At 33.4% G+C, this 18792-nt stretch overlaps 1 protein-coding gene and 1 pseudogene across 1 annotated transcript; one reads left to right on the plus strand and one right to left on the minus strand.

Moving 5' to 3' along the window:
• The first annotated feature begins 2858 nt into the window (after positions 1 to 2858).
• Positions 2859 to 4155, plus strand: LOC148566505 (uncharacterized; annotated as a pseudogene).
• A 427-nt stretch (positions 4156 to 4582) lies between these two features.
• On the minus strand, positions 4583 to 11282 carry LOC107637511 (putative magnesium transporter NIPA1). The gene is made up of 8 exons (XM_088483737.1): positions 10939 to 11282; positions 10795 to 10851; positions 10617 to 10707; positions 10380 to 10540; positions 6643 to 6770; positions 6422 to 6559; positions 5194 to 5286; positions 4583 to 4774 (listed from the first exon to the last, which is right to left on the minus strand). Exons 1-8 carry the CDS (start codon positions 11063 to 11065, stop codon positions 4613 to 4615), a joined length of 957 nt encoding a protein of 318 aa, XP_088339863.1. The 5' UTR covers positions 11066 to 11282; the 3' UTR covers positions 4583 to 4612.
• Between the last annotated feature and the right edge of the window lie 7510 nt (positions 11283 to 18792).

An 18792-nucleotide genomic window follows, 5' to 3' on the forward strand; every position in this document is an offset into this window, starting at 1 on the left:
GATTTCACTATACAATTAGAGAAATCAGTCTGACACATCTGTACAGATCATTATGTCGTGCATTACGATACAACTACAAAAAAATAGATGGACCACTCATTCTATTTTTTATTTGAACGTGAGAGCGTATGTCATTTCTGACACCTATTTCTCACAATGGCACCTATTCCTATGCCAGTAGCCACATTAAACCTATCTGACACCACTTGAGAATATGCTTAAGTATATTATATTATGTTAAATCTAATATTCTTTAATAATGAGACCTAATTACAAATTTATATACAGTGTAGGCATGTAGCGATTTCGTCATAAATTTTTTAAGTGTAAAAATTTAATTAATTATAAATTAAAAAAATTAATTATAAATTAAAAAAAACTATGAAAACTAATTGAGTAATTTAATCTATTATTTAATAGTAAGTTTTCACTTTTTTTTTTTTTAACTAAAGATAAGAGATTCGAACCCGCAACTTCTTAATCGAATATGGAGAGACTATGCCATTTGAGCTATTATTCATTGGCTAGTAAGTTTTCACTTTAATATTATTTAAATAATTAAATAGAATACATTCAGTATTAATTAATATCTTTTGAATGTATATATATATGAAAAAAATCAAATAACTTCAAAATAGTTTGACTATCCTTTATTATAAGTGACAATATTTTTCACCATATTTTGAGAAATAAAGAATAACTGGTAATTAGATATTCTATAGTTGGAATAATGGATTTTTATTTAATTAAATAAAATAAATGTAATAATTATCAAGATAAATAATTTTAAAAATATTTATCGATTTAAATTCTTTAGTCTTATCTCATTTACACTGTAAACGAGATGACATTTTATATGTCTCGTTTACAATGTAAACGAGATGAAAGTTGTGGTAGGCTTAGAGAAGGGGGTTGAATCTATGCCTTCCTTTTAAGTTACTGAAATGACCATTTAGAATAAACTTTGAATTCTGATTCTGTTTGAACTCAGCAGCGGAAATTTATGAGATAATTTATTTTTGTCTCATGAATATCAGAAAACAGAACATTGCAGAGAAGAGAGAAGCTAACACCAGCATGTATCCTGGTTCGGTTGCCTTGTGTTATGCAACCTACGTCCAGTTTTCCACTATAGTTAAACGTATTACATACACCAATTCCATAAGATTGACACAATCCTTTCACACTCAAGTTCTAACCTAACTTGACATTGGCAATGCTAATACCTAACTATTCACTCTTAGTGCTAACCCAACTAAGAAAGGGATACCTTACAGGTACAAGATACAAGACATAAACATACCTAAAGAAATCTGAAAATAACTCTAGACTTTTCTCTCAAGTGTATCACTTAGCCTTTTTCCACTCATGACTTTTTTTTTAGCTCTCTCAATATGCCTTTTCACTCAAGAAATTACAGAAAGATAAACATTGAAAAGTACATCACAATCTGTAAAACATGAAGGAGATTGACTTCATCAACAGCCTCTTTGCTATGTGATAAACCAGATTTCCAAGCCTCAGATTTAGTTCTTCAATATTGGCCGAATGCTTCTTTGAAAGAAAGCATTATCCAAATAGAGGAACTTCTTCACAGAACACAACTTACCTAACTCTGGTTTTCTCTCCTTAGCTTCTGAATGAACAAAAATCTTCTTTTATCTCCTTGCATGTTGCTGGGTTGCTCTAGCTCCTAGGTCAACCCTCGAGCTGTGTGCTTCACCAGCACACCACATCACCTTTTTTCCAGTTAATCCCCAAATTGAAAGTTTGAGTCTGACCTTCTTTCTTGATCGAAAGCCTCAGAGCAGTAGAAACAAACATTTTCAATGGTAATCCCAAATCTTGGCATTGAAAAACAACTTGATCCCCAAGACACACTTTTAACCATAGATTCACAGCAGTATAGATCAGAGAACACTTTTTCCATTTATCCAAAAATGGTAAAGCAGAAGATTTGAGATGAAGTGAAGAAAGTAAGTTGCATGCAAATGGAAATAAATCACCTTTTAATTTCTGACTTAGATTAATAGAGATTGATGTGGATGATTAGACATTTGCTTTCTGAATAAGCTTTCTCTTTCTTTCTTCTCTGTTGAAATGAGTAGGAAGGACGAAGCTCTCTTTCTTGTGTCTTGTTGCTGACCGAAGCAATAAGAGAGAGTGAAGACTTCAATCTTGTATGAGAAGCTTGGTGGGATCAACTTGGAATGATGGATACGGGCTTGGATCGGGTTTGAAACAAGTTCAGCCCGTTGGTTCCTTGCTTTGTTTTCTTTGGGCTTTTATTGGTTTGTATCCCGCCAGCTTTGTTTTTGTTATCATTCAATTTGGGCTGCAACTGAATATTGAATTTTTGGCCTGCATCATTTTAACCAAAATAATTAAAACTAATTAGTTAATTTGCCCAATAAATTAATGTTTGTCGTCATTAATTAATTTAGTTAATTTCTTAACTCAACATGAGATATATAGAAGACAACCATAGTAATTATAAAAGGATGTGTAACTCTTGGTATTTTTCACAAAGTTTTTCTATCATTTTTCTGTCTCGTATTTCTCACGAATACAAGGCATTAATGGCCAGTAATAATCCATACATAGTTGTGCTTGTTTATCCCAATTGTCGTATGAGAAATGGCGACAATGGGGTGACATTTGAGTGTGAGGATCCGATATTGTTTCGCACTCAGCGTGTGGATACGTTGTCGTATTTTAAGAGTTTGATATTGAGTAAGTTCGATGGTACAGAAGTGAGGAAAATCGAAAGGGTGGCGTATAGGTTGCTGACACCCATGGGTAACAGAGTCTTCCGGTTTCGACTATTTCAACTTCAAGGGGACGAGCATGTGCGACTGATGTTCAACATCCATGGGAGGATCATGGTGGAGCAGGTAATGGAGCTTTCCGCAGAGGTGAGACACAGTGGTGATGGGAGTTCCGTACACTCGACCTATGTACAGCACGACCGACCTCTCGCACCACCGCCCATTTATGTCGCCATTCTAGTGGATGAGGCAAACGAGGGCGAGGAGGAGTCGGATGAGGATTACGTGGCGGACATTGTGGACAGCGACTCGTCCGATGGGTGGGGATGAGGATGAGTGTGTTCCGGAGACACCTGTCCAAATTGTGGCGCGCCATGTCTTGCCTCCACCTCATCCAATTCCGGCGCTATCGGCAGTGCCATCTCACTATCACGGTCTGAATCTGGACACCATGTATGAGAGGACTCCGTTTTCTGACACTGGTGAAGATGATTACAACCTAGACGGCGGTGTAGAGTTTCGGGTCGGCCACAGGTTTAGAAGCCGAGAGGCAGTGCTTCAGGGTGTGAAGAACTACAGTATTCGCAGGAGTACGGAGTACCAGATGATCGAATCGGATTGGTTAAAGTAAGATGTGCAGTGCCGTCAAGATGAGAATGGGTGTCAATGGAGCCTCTGTGTAGCCCTTCGGCAGAACCTCGGATACTGGTAAGCTCAACTTTACTTGTACTTTTCAATACTTCTGTACGATATATTAAGTAGGTTTGAGATATGGCTAAAGCAATACGAGACGATGGTGTCCGGTGGAGGAAGGGTATGACTCACTTGTCGGGGCAGTAAAAGGCGAGGCCTCTGAACGATAAAATAAAAATTCGGGCTTATAAAGAGATGATCATAAATTTATGCACATTATTGAATTCTTACTATTTTTTTTTTTTTTGTGTTTAGATAAGCTTAACATGTGATACAAAGCAAATATTTCTATCTAACTTACAATTACTTCTAATTAATAACATACTTCCATGTTTCTAGCCTACACATGTCTCTAAATTACATATGTCAGGATACCTTTCACAATTAGAACGTTATAAATACTAACAACCTAGCACAAGAAAAAAAAAAGTTCAAAACCAATAAGTAAGTCATAACAACCTTGCACAAACAAATAGAGTTCTAAATTCCTTTTAGAGACCTATTACTAAACTATTTAACTACATTCTTGCCAATTCAGGACTATCCTAACAATGACCACATTCTTAGATTAAACAAACAGAACGCAACTAACCTCGAAATCGGCCGCCTCGGCGTAATACGATGTATCGTTCAGCCTGTTGATATCTCCGTCGTTCCCTGTCTGGCACGCCATCACCGTATCAGTCTAAAATAGGATAAGAAAGGGACAAAAGAGGAGAGAAATAGGTTGACTCAGTCAAAATGGGGTCCAGACTGTCGCTGTTAACGACTTCTATTTATAAGTACAGACAGACTTTATCTCATTTACAGCATAAACGAGATAAGTAGTCTATCTCGTTTACAGTATAAACGAGATAGACACGTCGCAGATGACGTGTCTTATCTGTTTAGACTGTAAACGAGATAAGACTGAAAAATTTAAATCGATAAATATTTTTTAAATTATTTATTTCGATAATTATTATATTTATTTTATTTATTTAAATAAAAAATTCTTGAAATTACTGGTAATTATTAAATATTCTAGAGTAAAAACGTGTGGGAGTCGGTTTAAATAACGATTAATTTAACAATTAATTAATTGAATTATGTTAATGACATATACATCGAATAATAGCAAATTGCTGCTGTAATGTAAACACAAAAATGAATCAAATTTCTGGAGGGTCGTCACTTGACTTTGAAATATTAGAAACTTCTGGTGGTGGGTTTCCCATATCCTTAGTTTTGTGAAGAAGGAATGTCCCAGATAAAATTGTGACAAAACCACACAATTCGGTTGCAATCTGTTGTGCACTTGAGTGGTCCCAATCCTACAGTAAAAGAACCAAAATATTGCTACTATAAATATTTCATTCATTATTAATACCTAAAACGAAAATATTGTGTTTAAAGCTAACCCTCTAATAATAAAGCTAAATAATGCAATTGATGAAAAAGGCATGGAAAGTAAATAAATAATGAGAAAAACCTAAAATAATTCCTAACAATTACTTCAAAAGACAACGAAGCTCTTGACAAAAAAAATTCAACTCGACCCCTAACAATTACTTCGAATGGACAACGAGATCTCTGTGCCAAAAAAAAAGTTAATGTTATTTTTTTTGGCACAGAGCTAATCAGTCCCAAAAAAAGATTAGAGACCGAATTTGGTGTTTTTTTCTGGGGTTCTCGTTGTCCTTTCGAGATAATTGTCAGGGTCGGATGAAATATTTACTCATAAATAATTCACCTTAAACATGATTATACTGGCAACGATGGTAAGTGTAGTAAACATGACGTAGTAAACTGGAGAGACCACATTTGTGTTAAAGATGTCCAAAGCCTGCAAACATTTTTTCCAATTTGAACTTGTTACTTAATTTTCCAGACCAAAGAAATAATAGAATATGTTACATTTGATTAGGGGATCCGATTAACACCGATAAATAATCATTTTTGTGCATTTTAAATTCTGTAAATTTAGGGTTGGAATTACTTTTATACATAACTAAGTAAATCAAAGCTCAGAAAAATTTGAACAATAATAGATCAAACAGAAAAGTTAAACCAATTAGTAGGATCTATTATATTTAAATTTTATTTTCATTGTTATTTGTTTTTAAAATTTTGTGAGATGAAAAAAGATAAAAATAATAAATGAGAAGAAAAATGCATTGAGGTTAATTCTGTCTTTTAAAATTTTGTTATTTAAATTTTATTTTCGTTGGTTTTTTTTAATACTATAAGCCAAAAACAGATCAATTTCAAAATTAACCTAGTCTAACTCTAAAAAAATTCTCTGGCAAAAATTTTTAAAAAAAATCAATTCACTTCTCAGAACTAAAGCCACCACCCACCTAACCAAGTTAAGTCGATTTAGTAGTTAGCTCACTAATCCGCTTAAACAAGTGTCAGAAACTTAAATTTATTTAGACAGAACTCAACAGAATGGGACGGACAAACCCATTTGTCACCTGAAACTTTACTATCTTGGCGCTATGATTTTTGTCGCACATAGATCATGTGCGTATAGTAGGCTTCTAATATAACAATATAGAGAAAATACTTAATTTGTCTCTAAAATTACACTCGAATCTCAAACTCTCAATTTAATCCTTAAAGTTTTAATTGTCTTAATTTAGTCCCTAAACTTTTCAATTGACTCTGTGACGGAAATCACCACAGGGACTAACATAATTACAATTTGAAAAGTTTAGGGACTAAATTGAGGCAATTAAAACTTTAAGAACTGAATTGAAATTCAAATGTAACTTCAGGATCAAACTGAGTATTTTCTCAACAATATATCATCATAAAATGTTAGATTTTAAATCTTATATTTCTAATGGATTATACTTAAGTCTATGATAATTCTATGAAAAAACAGGTGATTAAATTTCCAAGTTCTTAGTTTACCAATTTTCTTTCTTTAAAGCTCCACTAGTGTATTATAATAAGAACATAGGCGATGTTATTACCTTGTTTAAGTAGTTAATCTGCATGAGACAACACCCAACGACGGCCAACGTGAATAACCAAGTTTGATAGTATTTAAATTGATTATTCCCTTCAAATGTAAGCTTCAAGGCCATTCCCACTGCTTTCACACACATAACCTATATATGCACAAACTAAGATTAGCATCAATTATTTTGAGGATTGAAAACATATATATATAATAATTAATATTAATTAATACCGTGAGTGAGCCCGTGAGTGAGCATATTCCAATATATACCACTATATACTTCTGTCCGTGGGTTGGCGCATAACGGAAAATGAGAATGCAAATCATTGCCACACAAATAATGGCATAGAAAATAAAACCTGTTCATAAAAACCAATTAAAAGAAAAAATAAAATAAAATAAAATGGTGCATACTTTTAAGTTTTAACTACTTGATCAAAATTAATCCACTGAAATAAGCTCAAGCCGGGAATTTTTTTTATTGATTGAGAAATTCTTAATTTATTGATAATTGGGACGAGTGGAATCATAATTCTAATTTTTTTTTCCAAATATAACTAATAATTTAATTTAAGAGTGATGAATTCAAAATTTTGGTGAACCCGTTTCGATCTTTTTTGACAGATATCATTGAACCTTTTTAAAACGGTTTCATCTAAGGCAAGGGCGCTCCAGAGAATATTATCATTGCTCACGAGATTCTCCATTATTTCATGAAGAAAACAAAATCACACAAAGAAACGTTGGCCTTTAAAATCGATTTAGAGAAGGCTTATGATAGAGTGGACGGGAGGTTCTTAGAGCATTTCCTTAGGGGTTTTGCTTTTTTCACTGCTACTATCAAACTTATCATGTTCTGTGTCCAAGCTTTCTCTCTTTCAATTCTTTGGAATGACAGCAGGTTAGATAAGTTTGTTCCTAAGAAAGGTTTTTGGCAAGGAGATCCTATGTCCCCTTATTTGTTTGTTATTTGTATGGAATGTTTAGCTTGCTATATTACTAATCAGGTTGATATGGGTATATGAGATCCAATGGCTATTTCTAAAGGAGGACCTAGGGTCTCCCATCTTATGTTTGCTGATGATTTGTTGCTTTTCTGCAAAGCCAGAAAATCCCAAGTCCAAGTTATTATGAATTCCCTCAACTTATTTTGAAAAGCTTTCGGAATGAGAATTAATTTAGATAAATCCAGAACTCTTTGTTCCAAAAATATTTTTAATCAAAGGAAAGAGATGTTCATCGGAGTTTCTGCCATTAGATTCACCCAGGATCTTGGTAAGTATCTCGGCGTCAATATTAATCACTCCAACCAGAGTTTCCTTTAATAGTATCGTGGATAAAATAAGGAGTCAGCTTGCTAGTTGGAAAGAGCATCTCTTGAATAGGGCCGGGTGGCTCTGTTTGATTAATTCAGTAGTGGCCTCTTTACCAGTTTACCAAATACAGGTTTCGTTCTTTCCTATCAATGTTACTAATAAGATATCTTTGTTAATGCGCCGATTTCTTTGGAAGGGCCAGGTTGAAGGAAGGTATATGAGTCTTGTCAATTGGAGGACGGTAGTCACCCCGAAGAAGTTTGGTAAGCTTGGGATTAGAGACCCTGCCTGTACAGCTGCACCAATATAGCCTTGTTAGGCAAACTTGTCTGACAGTTTTTTTAGTGTCCAGAAAAATTTTGGGTTCAAATGCTTGCTACTAAATATAAGCACAGATACTTGTTCTCCTATAAGAATGCTTCCTATGTTTGGACAAGTATTGTGAAGGCTTATCAAGTTTTGAAAGAGAGTTTTTCTTGGTGTATTGGTTCTCTAAATGGTTCCTTTTGGTTTGATTCTTGGAGAAGAGAAGGTGCTGTTGCAAATGAGTTGCCATATATGTTCACATCGCAGATATTGACCTTGCTATTGGTAATACTTGGAGAGATGGTTTTTGGAATTTCAATGGAATTTACACTACTATACATGATGTTTTGTCTCTAAATATAAATTCTTACAATCTTGATGTGGAATCTAGGGACATAGCAGGTTGGAGATGGGATGCATCAAATTCAAAAATTTACTCTTCTAGTAGTGGTTACTTATGGCTTTGCAAGCATAAATATGGATGGGAGGAGAATGAAGAGTGGCTCTGGCTTTGGAGATCCCAGGTACTTGAGAAATTTAAATTTTTTGTTTGGCTTTGCTTCCATAATACTCTTCAATTACTGTTTTTAGACATCACCGTTGACTTTTTTTCTTCTGATTTATGCCCATGTTGCTCCCTAGCTCCAGAAACCGTTCTTCATTATTTACGTGATTGTCCAAAAGTTAGTACAGTTTGGCAAACTTTACAGTTTAACAATGTTCACTGTCCATCCTTAAAACAATGGATATTTGAATGTAAGAATGTCAATGCTACTCTTTTCTTCTTTGGTCTTTGGTAGATTTGGAGAGACAGAAATAATGATGTTTTCAATCCTATGAGTTCTTGGCTTTTTAGTAAAGTGATAACGTTAATCTTACCATTTGATAAGGAATTAAAGTCTTTGTTCACTAAGCTTAATGGTGTTCATTTATCTTGCCCGAGCTCATCTTGGTCTCCTCCTCCTGGGGGGATGTTTAAGATTAATAGTGATGCTAATATCCATGACGATTGTGCTGGTTTTGACTGTATTATTAGAAACTCGGATGGTGCCTGGCAATGTGGTTGTATTGGAGTTCTGCCGCTAGGAACGGTACTTCGTTGTGAGCTTTTTGCTATTTGGAGAGGATTACTTTTTGCTTGGGAGGCAGGGTGGGAGGCAGGATACAGACAGATTTTTTGTGAGATAGACTATTTGAAAGCTTTTCTCCTAATTCAAAACTGTTTTACTAACATCCAAAGTGCTAATTATGATTTAATTTGGTTTCTAAAATTCATGAGATTTTGACTTGGAATTGGAAAACTGATGTCAAGGTAATTCAAAGATCAACTAATCATGTTACGGATGCTATGGCAAAGTTTGCAGCAGTGAATAATATCCCTCAAACTGAGTTGTTGGAGCCTTAGGTGAGCTTTGGGTCTTACTTACAAGGAACTTATCTGCTTGTTTTTAGGAGGCTTTCGTCTCTCTTCTGTTTTGTTTTCTTTGTTTTCTTTTATTTCTTGTCTAGTAAAAAAATATATATATATATCAATTTTAACCTTCAAACAATATATTTATAATTACTCCCATTGCGTTTACCATCACCACCACTACTAGTTCTTCAACTTTGGCCCAAAATTATTATCATCAACAATTCTAATTCAAGAATTATTTTTTTTTTTTTAAAAAAAAGAAAAGACAAACTAAATTCAACAATCAATTAAACAATTGTTTTCTAAAAAAAAAAACAGATATTTAAAGAGAGGCAGGGGGTGAGAGAGGGGCTGGCAGAGATGGATATATGTGGCAAAACAGATATTTAAGGGTGAGACTTATTAATCGTATCTCATCATTTGTATCCAAGTATGGTATCATTTGTGTCTCACTAAAAACATGTATTTTATGTATCTTTCATATGTCTTTGTATTTATCAAAATTCAATATCTCAACAACCAAACGATGTCCATATTTTAATGGGCGTGTTACATGTATAGTAAAAGGGAAATGTTAGGTAAATAATGACTATTTTAAATAATATAAACAATCATCAATCAAATAAAAATATACTATATCCTAATTTAATGCTATTAATTAAATTTACTCTTTTAACTCTATTAATTCACATTGTTCATATATTGTTCAAAAAAATTGTTGATTACGTATACTTTTCCATAATAAAATAAACACCGTCTAACTCAACACAAAAAATACGCGTATTGAATAATTATTAGACAAGAAATATGACATGAGAAGTTGAGGAAGTGGTCGTATACTTGATAGATTCATCTGAAAAAGTTATTTATGGTGTAATTTAATTAAGGAGTGTTGGGAGACAATGAATGAATTATGAATCCGTAAAGATTACCTGGTTCTGTAGCAAGCTCCCATATTTCCTTGACGGAGTGGATGTCGCGCTCGTGCGGGGCATGCAAAACAATAGTTATGGACCCCACCACACACAAGGCACATCCAAGCTTTCCAAACATATGCAATTTCTCATGTAAGATAAATTGAGCTAGCACTGAACTGCATCATTAAATCATAATTAATAATCATCACATTAATTAATTATAACATACATTATTATATGCTCAGCTCTCACCTGAAAATTATGCTTAAAGCTCCCAAAGGAGTTACAAGAATTGCAGGAGCAAATGCATATGCCGCAAAATTAGCTATTTCCCCAACGATCACTACAACCAAATACAAAAAATGCTAATTAAATAAACTTTATCAATTAAATTAATTAATTATTTACATAATTAAAGAAGGTGACTCACTTGAAATCATTCCGGCCCACCAAAACGGTTCAGTCAGGTATGAATGGCCTCCCGTGGCTAATTAATCAAATTATAAAAATGATTATTCCAATGTTTGAAAATAATGAATGAATGAAGGAAGGAAGGAAGGCGAATGAATTGAACCTGCTCTTTTGCCATTACCGGCGGCTTTTAATAATCCCATCTTTTTAATTATAAAGCTTGAACCAATAAAAATGCTGGAAGACACAGCCAAAACAAACCCAATTACGTTGTCCTTTGTCATCCCCATGATGTTCGTATTCAAGGGGTTACGATTCAAATTTGCAGGGCCCTAACCCCCCTTGATCACCCTGCAAATTTTTTAAGAATTTTCTGTACCTAAAGTCGCATTTTCATGGGTCAATGCAAGAAGCTTTGAATTTCTTTTGAATTTGGGAGACTCAAATTGTGATGTATGTATGTTAGAGAAGGAGAAAATGACAGAAAGATAGAAACAGGTAACGCTAAATTCGTTACCTATGCGTATAAACACAAATCACAATTACAAGCCACGCCACTACTTAAATAATTTTTCATCCTAGCAATAAAATATAAGGTTAATAGTCAAATTAGTTTCTGAAAGATAAAAACATTTTTTAAATTCGTTTCTAAAAGATTTTTTCAATTAAATTGGTCCTTTAAATATTACGAATTAATCATATTTGTGCTTTAGTTACTCTACTCATAATTTTGTCAATGATGGATGATGTAAAATATTAATTGATAACATACATGACACATAACATGTTCAATTGGACGTTAACTAAATATATTTAAGAAAATCTATTAATTTAGTCACTAGGTCAGATTGAAAATAAAATTTTTGTAATTAGAAAAAATGACTAAATTAATAAATTTTCATAAATATATTTGGTCAATATCTAATTAGATATATTAGGTATTATTATATATATTATCAATTAATGTTTTACTGCATCAATTTTTAAAAAAAATTATTAATGGAGTGACTAAAGAACAAATATAATTAATTTGTAATTTTTTAAGAACCAATTTAATTTATCTTTTAAAGATAAATTTAAACAATGTCTTATTTTTTAAGAATTAATTTGACTATTAACTCATAAAATATATAATTGTATTTATACGAGTTTAGTCGATTATTTCTTGTTAATTAGGTTTTATCCCCTTTTATTTTGTGTGACAATAAATCAACAAGATTATAAACAACTAAGACTTCTTTAAACTTTAAAATCTAAATCCTATTAAGATATATGTTAATATTTAGTCAAAACTACTTTAATATGTGTTTGCTAGTTTGGTATATGATATATACAATAAAGGTGTCTTTTTCAAGTCTTATATTTGACTAGTTTGAAATAAATAACTCAATTTTCTATTACTTAAAAGCTTGAGAAAATAATTAAATGTAAATTATTGAAAGTTTTAAATTATATTTATTTTTGTTAATTATCAAAACACAATTTAAAGTTTTAAACTATATGAAGTCAAAATTCTTTCCCCTAGGTAATGATGAAACTAATATAATTTCTAAAAATGATTGATTATTCTCATCATAAGATAATAAGAATTTAGAGTGAAGACTTTTCAACTATTATTTTAAATCTTAGAGAATCTCACCATAAGTATTCCAACATTATAGTACAAGTATTAGAGCAACATATAATTACATAATACTTGAGAAAATATAAGTGATAATCATCAAAAATGAAATGAATAATCCAACCAATAATCCAAGTTCAAAAGTATACATATTATATATATCAGAGCAAAGATAATTAATTAACAATTCATTAGAGCAAAGATGAAAAAAGAAAAAAATTAAGGCATGCATAAAGTCATTATGAACAGAGAACTCAGAATTCAATGTAAATAAAAGGGTTGGTTCGAGGGTTATTACCTAGGATAAAGTAGGGCTGCACACGGATTGGATCGGATCAGATGTGGCCAAAATTTCGATTCGATTTGTACTAAATTTATCGGATCGGATCTAATATCCGCACATTTTATACTCAGATTCGATCTGATCTATACATTTGCGAACGGATATCGGATATATCCGATTAAAAAACAAAAAATAAAAATATGCTTTAAAATTTGAAAATTAAAAAATAAAAAATATATTAATATCTTAACTCTAAAATACGAAAAATAGCATACCGAAAAAAATCTAGAATTTAAAAGAAAAATAACTACAATCAAATCATAACAGATCACTAGTAATTTTACAAGAACTAGAAACCTGAATCAAACCCTAATAGCATCTAAATTTAAAAAAAAAAATACAACAAGAGAATCACAAATCAAGAAATTACAGAGCATAAAATTTATTTTTATTTAATTTTTTTAAAACAAAAAAGGCATCAAAGGAAGCAGTAGAAAATATACAGAACTGAAAGACTCAAACAGACAAAAAATTAGAGTAGAAGTATAACTTTTTTCTAGGAAGGGTTCAAAGGCCCTTGCCCAGCTTCAAGTCGGTGTTGTATTCTTACAGACGTTGATGAAGGCCATAAAATTCAACTCGAAACACGTCAATACTATGAATGTTTATCAGTTTAATCGGTTGATGACTACATTCACGGTTAAAGAGTTAGCGGGAGTGCTTGGGTCTATGCAATAGAATTATCACGTGTTACTTGATGAGGGTAAGTGTAATTGTGGGTATTTTCAGGCTTTTCATGTTCTTTGCCGTCACATTCTTGCAGTTTGTTCTCATGCACGACTTGATTGGAAGCGGTATGTACATCCTGTGTATCGCATGTAGTCGATCTTTAATATTTACAGATAAGAGTTTCGACCCATAGGTCACGAGGATGACTGGCCATCCTATAACGGGTTCCGTATTCGGTCCAACCTAGGATGATGAGACTGAAGAAAGGTCGCTCTATTAGCTCCAGGATTCATAACAACATGGATGATATTAAATATAACGGAAAAAAGAGAGGCGGATTATATCGTCAACTCAGATAGTCATCTCCCCCCACATCGCAAATGATGCGTATTTGAGAGCATACTGACTGCAGTCTTCATGTAAAAACTAAAAACTCAGCTTATACTTGTGCCCTGTTGTCTTGGGTGGTTTTCCATTACCCTGCACACAAGTTTTTCATGGAATACATTTCATACTCACGAATTAAATTTTTTAATACGACCACACTTGTTCTAGCTATTAAAGCAATGTACTCGATCACCTTTAATTCTAAATAGATTAAATAATTGAATTCTATAAATTTCATCTTCCAATTAACTAATAACATATATTACAATTGACTAATAATAACTACTAATTTGTTTCTGTTTATATTTATGTTTTTGCTTTATAACTATGATATTTTTTGGGCATTTTTAATAATATTATACTATTTTTTAAAAATGTTATTCGTATATTAAAATTAACAGAGATGCTACACATCCATGTAACCATGTAACTAAGTTGGCCCAACACCAAAAAAATCCAATACCATTAAACGAAACGTGAAATATACGCGCCCAACACACACGAAATCGCTCTTACCCAACGCTTCTTCTCCCCCACGCTTCTTCTTCTTTTCCCGCGCTTTTCACGCTCGTTTACGCACGGAGCTTCTTTGCCTTCTTCTTCGCATTCCTCCTTCTCCTCCTTCTCCTCCTTCTCCTCATTTTTCGCGTTCCTTCTTCTTCATGTGTTTTCTCTTTATCGTCATTCTTTTGTTGTTGTTGTTGCTGTATTTTTTTGTCTTTTCCTCCTTCTCGCTCTGGTGAAGAAGCAGTAGAAGGTGAGGAAGAAGAGTTTTGAATAGTGCAAAATGAACTAAACACAGTACTCATGGTGAACCGAACACAATACAATTGTATAGTACTGAGTGAACGAAACATAATCCATTATATAAAATCAAATTCAAACAGCTTTCTGCAGAATGAACCAATACAATACTCATAGTGAAACAATTGTATAATACTGAGTGAACGAAACATAATCCATTATATAAAATTAAATTCAAATAACTCTGCCTACAATTTACATATTATCAATTCAATTCAATTCAACTCAGTACACCTCCGTCCATTTAATTCAATTCAAATTAGCAATTGCATTCTACTCAATTCGATTCAAAATTGAATAATCCAAACTTTGTCAGTTTGATTCGTTTCAGAAGAGTAATCCAAATCGCTCTCCTGTTTACCAAAAAATTATGAACCCCTAAACACTGAACCCTAAACCCTAAACCCTAAACACTAAAACCAGAACCCTGAACCCTGAACCCTGAACCCATAAACCTAAATCCCTAAAACCTAAACCCTACACCCTAAAACCTAAACCCTAAAACCTAAACCCTAAACTCTGAACTTTGAACTCTGAACTCTGAACTCTGAACGCTAAACCCTAAACCTTGAACACGAACCCCAAACACTAAACTCTGAACCCTGAATGCTAAACCCTAAACCCTAAACCCTGAACCCTATCGTAAACCCTAAACCCCTAAAATCCTGAACCTTGAACTCTAAATCCTAGACCCCTAAACCTTAAACCCTCAACCATGAACACGGTGAACCGAAATTAATACACAGGACGAACCGAAAGTTTGAAACACACTGAACCATTGTACACTGAACCTTGAACTCATAAACCCTAAACCCTAAAATCCTAAATCCTGAAACCATATCGTCATTCTTTTGTTGTTGTTGCTGCTGTATTTTTTTGTCTTTTCCTCCTCTCTCTGGTGAAGAAGCAGTAAAAGGTAAGGAAGAAGAGTTTTGAATAGTGCAAAATGAACCGAACACAATACTCATGGTGAACCGAACACAATACAATTGTATAGTACTGAGTGAACGAAACATAATCCATGATATAAAATCAAATTCAAACAGCTTTTTGCAGAATGAACCGAACACAGTACTCATGGTGAACCGAACACAGTACTCATGGTGAAACAATTGTATAGTACTGAGTGAACGAAACATAATCCATTATATAAAATCAAATTCAAATAACTCTGCCTACAATTTACATATTATCAATTCAATTCAATTCAGTACACATCCGTCCATTTAATTCAATTCAAAATTGAATAATCCAAACTTTGTCAGTTTGATTCGTTTCAGAAGAGTGATCCAAATTGCTCTCCTAATTTGAAGTTGAGTCATTTATTGTTTCGATCCAAAAGTGCAAATCGAAGAAGAAAACGAAGAAGAATAGGAAGAAGATAAATGCAACCAGATCGAAATAAGAAAACGAGAAGATGAACGTGACCAGAGGAGAACGACGAAGGCAATGCAGATCAATAAGGAAGAATGCAAGGAGGTTTACGTTGCAGCATAAGGTTTACGTTGAGCAAAACTTTAGGTTGCAGCACGTTATATGTAGCGCGTGTATGACAAACGAGTGAGGGGTGGGAGACGTGCGTGTGGAGGAAATTACTTGGTTAACAACCATGTAAAAAATACATGGATGCAGAGCTTTTTCGTAAAATTAACTATTGAAATCAGTTACTAATGTATTTCTGTATAAATATATGAGTAGTTTAATTTATTTTTAATGTGTATTTATATTCTAACATGTATTTTAATATTTTATACTAGTAGCTAACTTTAATAGTTGATTTTAGTGTACACGTAACTAGTCGAATATTTTTATTAGTTAGAATAATAAAATATTATTAAAATTAAAAGATTATATTATATTATTATCTAATAAAAATAAAATAAATTTTTGTATTATGTATTTTAAAATTTGAAAGAATAAGTATCTAATTATTTATTTATTTATTTTTTTACCAAAGATAAAAAGACTCAAACTTACAACCTTTAAGTGAGTAGAGAGAGATTAGACCATTTCAACTATAACTCATTAGCAAATAAGTATCCGATTTTAAAAACATGGAATTGGGTAATTAAAGAAAAACAAAAAAACAAAAAGCCCTAGAGATTCACTCTCTCCTAACTAACGTTCTAAAAATTAGACCGGACCGATGGTTCGACCGGTCTAATTATAAACTGATAATATTACAATCCGGTTTGTTCTCTAAAATCGTTTCTCCAAAAATCGGTGAAAAATGGCCGAACCGCCGGTTTCGGCCGGTTGAACCGAACAAGGTACCGACTGGCAAGGTTCTGAGAACCGAACCGGTCATCGAACCGTTTTAGTTATTAGTTTACTGGTTTATTGGTTCAACCGGTCCAACCGTGATTCAACCGAAAAAACCATTTTGAAATAAAAAATATAAAATAATAAATAAATTATAAATAAACATTTTAAAATATAATTATAGTTTAATATATATCTTAAACTATCTTCCAAATTTAAAACACTACATGAAATGTCATCGACCAAAGCCATATGATCTTATCAAAATATACTATAAAACTAAAATTAAACATAGAATTACAAGTCATCATCTAGATTTTCAATGATACAAAAAATTAAACAATTTTGATTCCAATAAATAAGAATAGAAATTGAAACTCTATATTGGCTGACTTGTGTTTCATAACCCTCTGGAAGTTTGATAATGAAAGAATGCATTGGCTACTCTTGTAGCTTCTTCAATCTCAACTTGGTCAGCATCAGATCTTTCTAAGAGCATGTTTTCTCTAATTGTTATCGCAAACAAAGCCAGTTCTTGACTCACTAGTCCTATTTGCTACCTCAACCATTTTAGCTTCAAACTCCTAACATCATTCCCATCTAACAAAACTTGTCTTACATACAATTTCTTCAATTAATTAGTGTCACATAACATACTATACCATATCATATGGCTTTTGATTAATATGCATAACTTCAGTTCCAAATTTTTTGACAAGCAAATAAACTACATACTAAACAAGAATGCAACTTTACTTAGCCATCACTCAAATTGAGAAATTGTAACTTTTAAGTTTACCTGATAGAATCTCTCTATGAGGGACACAACCATGCTCTTTTCGGAGCCGCTGCTGAGCAATCCTCAGTGCAGATGAGTAACCTTGCAGTGCTCTATTCTCCCCCAACAAATGCCAGCAACCCAACACCACTCTGATTTGAACAATAGTCTGCAAAAAAAAAAAGTCTCAACATCATCAACAACAATCACAACACCACCCCAGATGAAAAAAAGTTAAAAGAAGCTCCCAAGATTAATACTCTGGTGTATTATTGACCTGTTCAACAATGTTGCCTGCTGGAGAAAGAACTTCTTGCCTTTTAGTAGAGAGCTTGGCCAAAGTGGTGTGTGAATGGCTCCAATGACAGCTATAGAGTAACAAATCCATTTTTAGCAATAATTTCAACACAAAATTAATTATTTGATTTCTATTCACAATTTCACATTTAGAAATTAAAAAAAGCAACAACAGAGTATCAAATCCATTTTTAGCAATATTCAACAACACAAAATCAATTATTTGATTTTCCTTCACAATTTCACATTCAGAAATTAAAAAAAAGCAGCAACAGAGTAACATAAATCAATTATTCAACATTATTATTACAAAAAAAAAAATTAATACCTAGGCTAGAAGCTGGATCCTGGAAGGATGGAACAAGGCAGAGCTGGCGAGGGTGTGGAAGTGGCTGGGGACAGTGGCCGACGTGGTGGTGTGGAACAGAGCTGGCACCGGCAGGAAGTGACTGCGCGACGGAGGCAAGAGGCGAGACCGACGACAGTGGATTCGATTTTCGAAGCTCAAACAGTGGTGGCTGGATAGACGTTGCGCCGTTGCCTTCAAAGCTCGAAGTTGGGACGGCGGCGGTGGCTGGACGGACATGCACCGGTGGCTTCGATGAGGTTGAGACGAATTGGGGCTAGAGTCTGGACTTTGGACTGCTGCTTCGCGTTGTGGAGGCTGGAGAATAGGGGTGTTCGCGGTGCGGTTTGGTTCGGTTTTAAGGGAAAAAGTCATCCGATCCGAACGCTTAATTTATGTGTGGTGCGGTTTGGATTGGATGAATTTTTTTTGGAAATCTGATCCGATCCGATTACAAGCGGTTTGGATCGGTTTGGATTTGCGATTTTTTAAATAAAAAAATTAAATACA

The sequence above is a fragment of the Arachis ipaensis genome, chromosome B4 (genome assembly GCF_059453495.1).
Source record: "Arachis ipaensis isolate K30076 ecotype BB chromosome B4, ASM5945349v1, whole genome shotgun sequence".
Classification (NCBI taxonomy): Eukaryota; Viridiplantae; Streptophyta; class Magnoliopsida; order Fabales; family Fabaceae; genus Arachis; species Arachis ipaensis.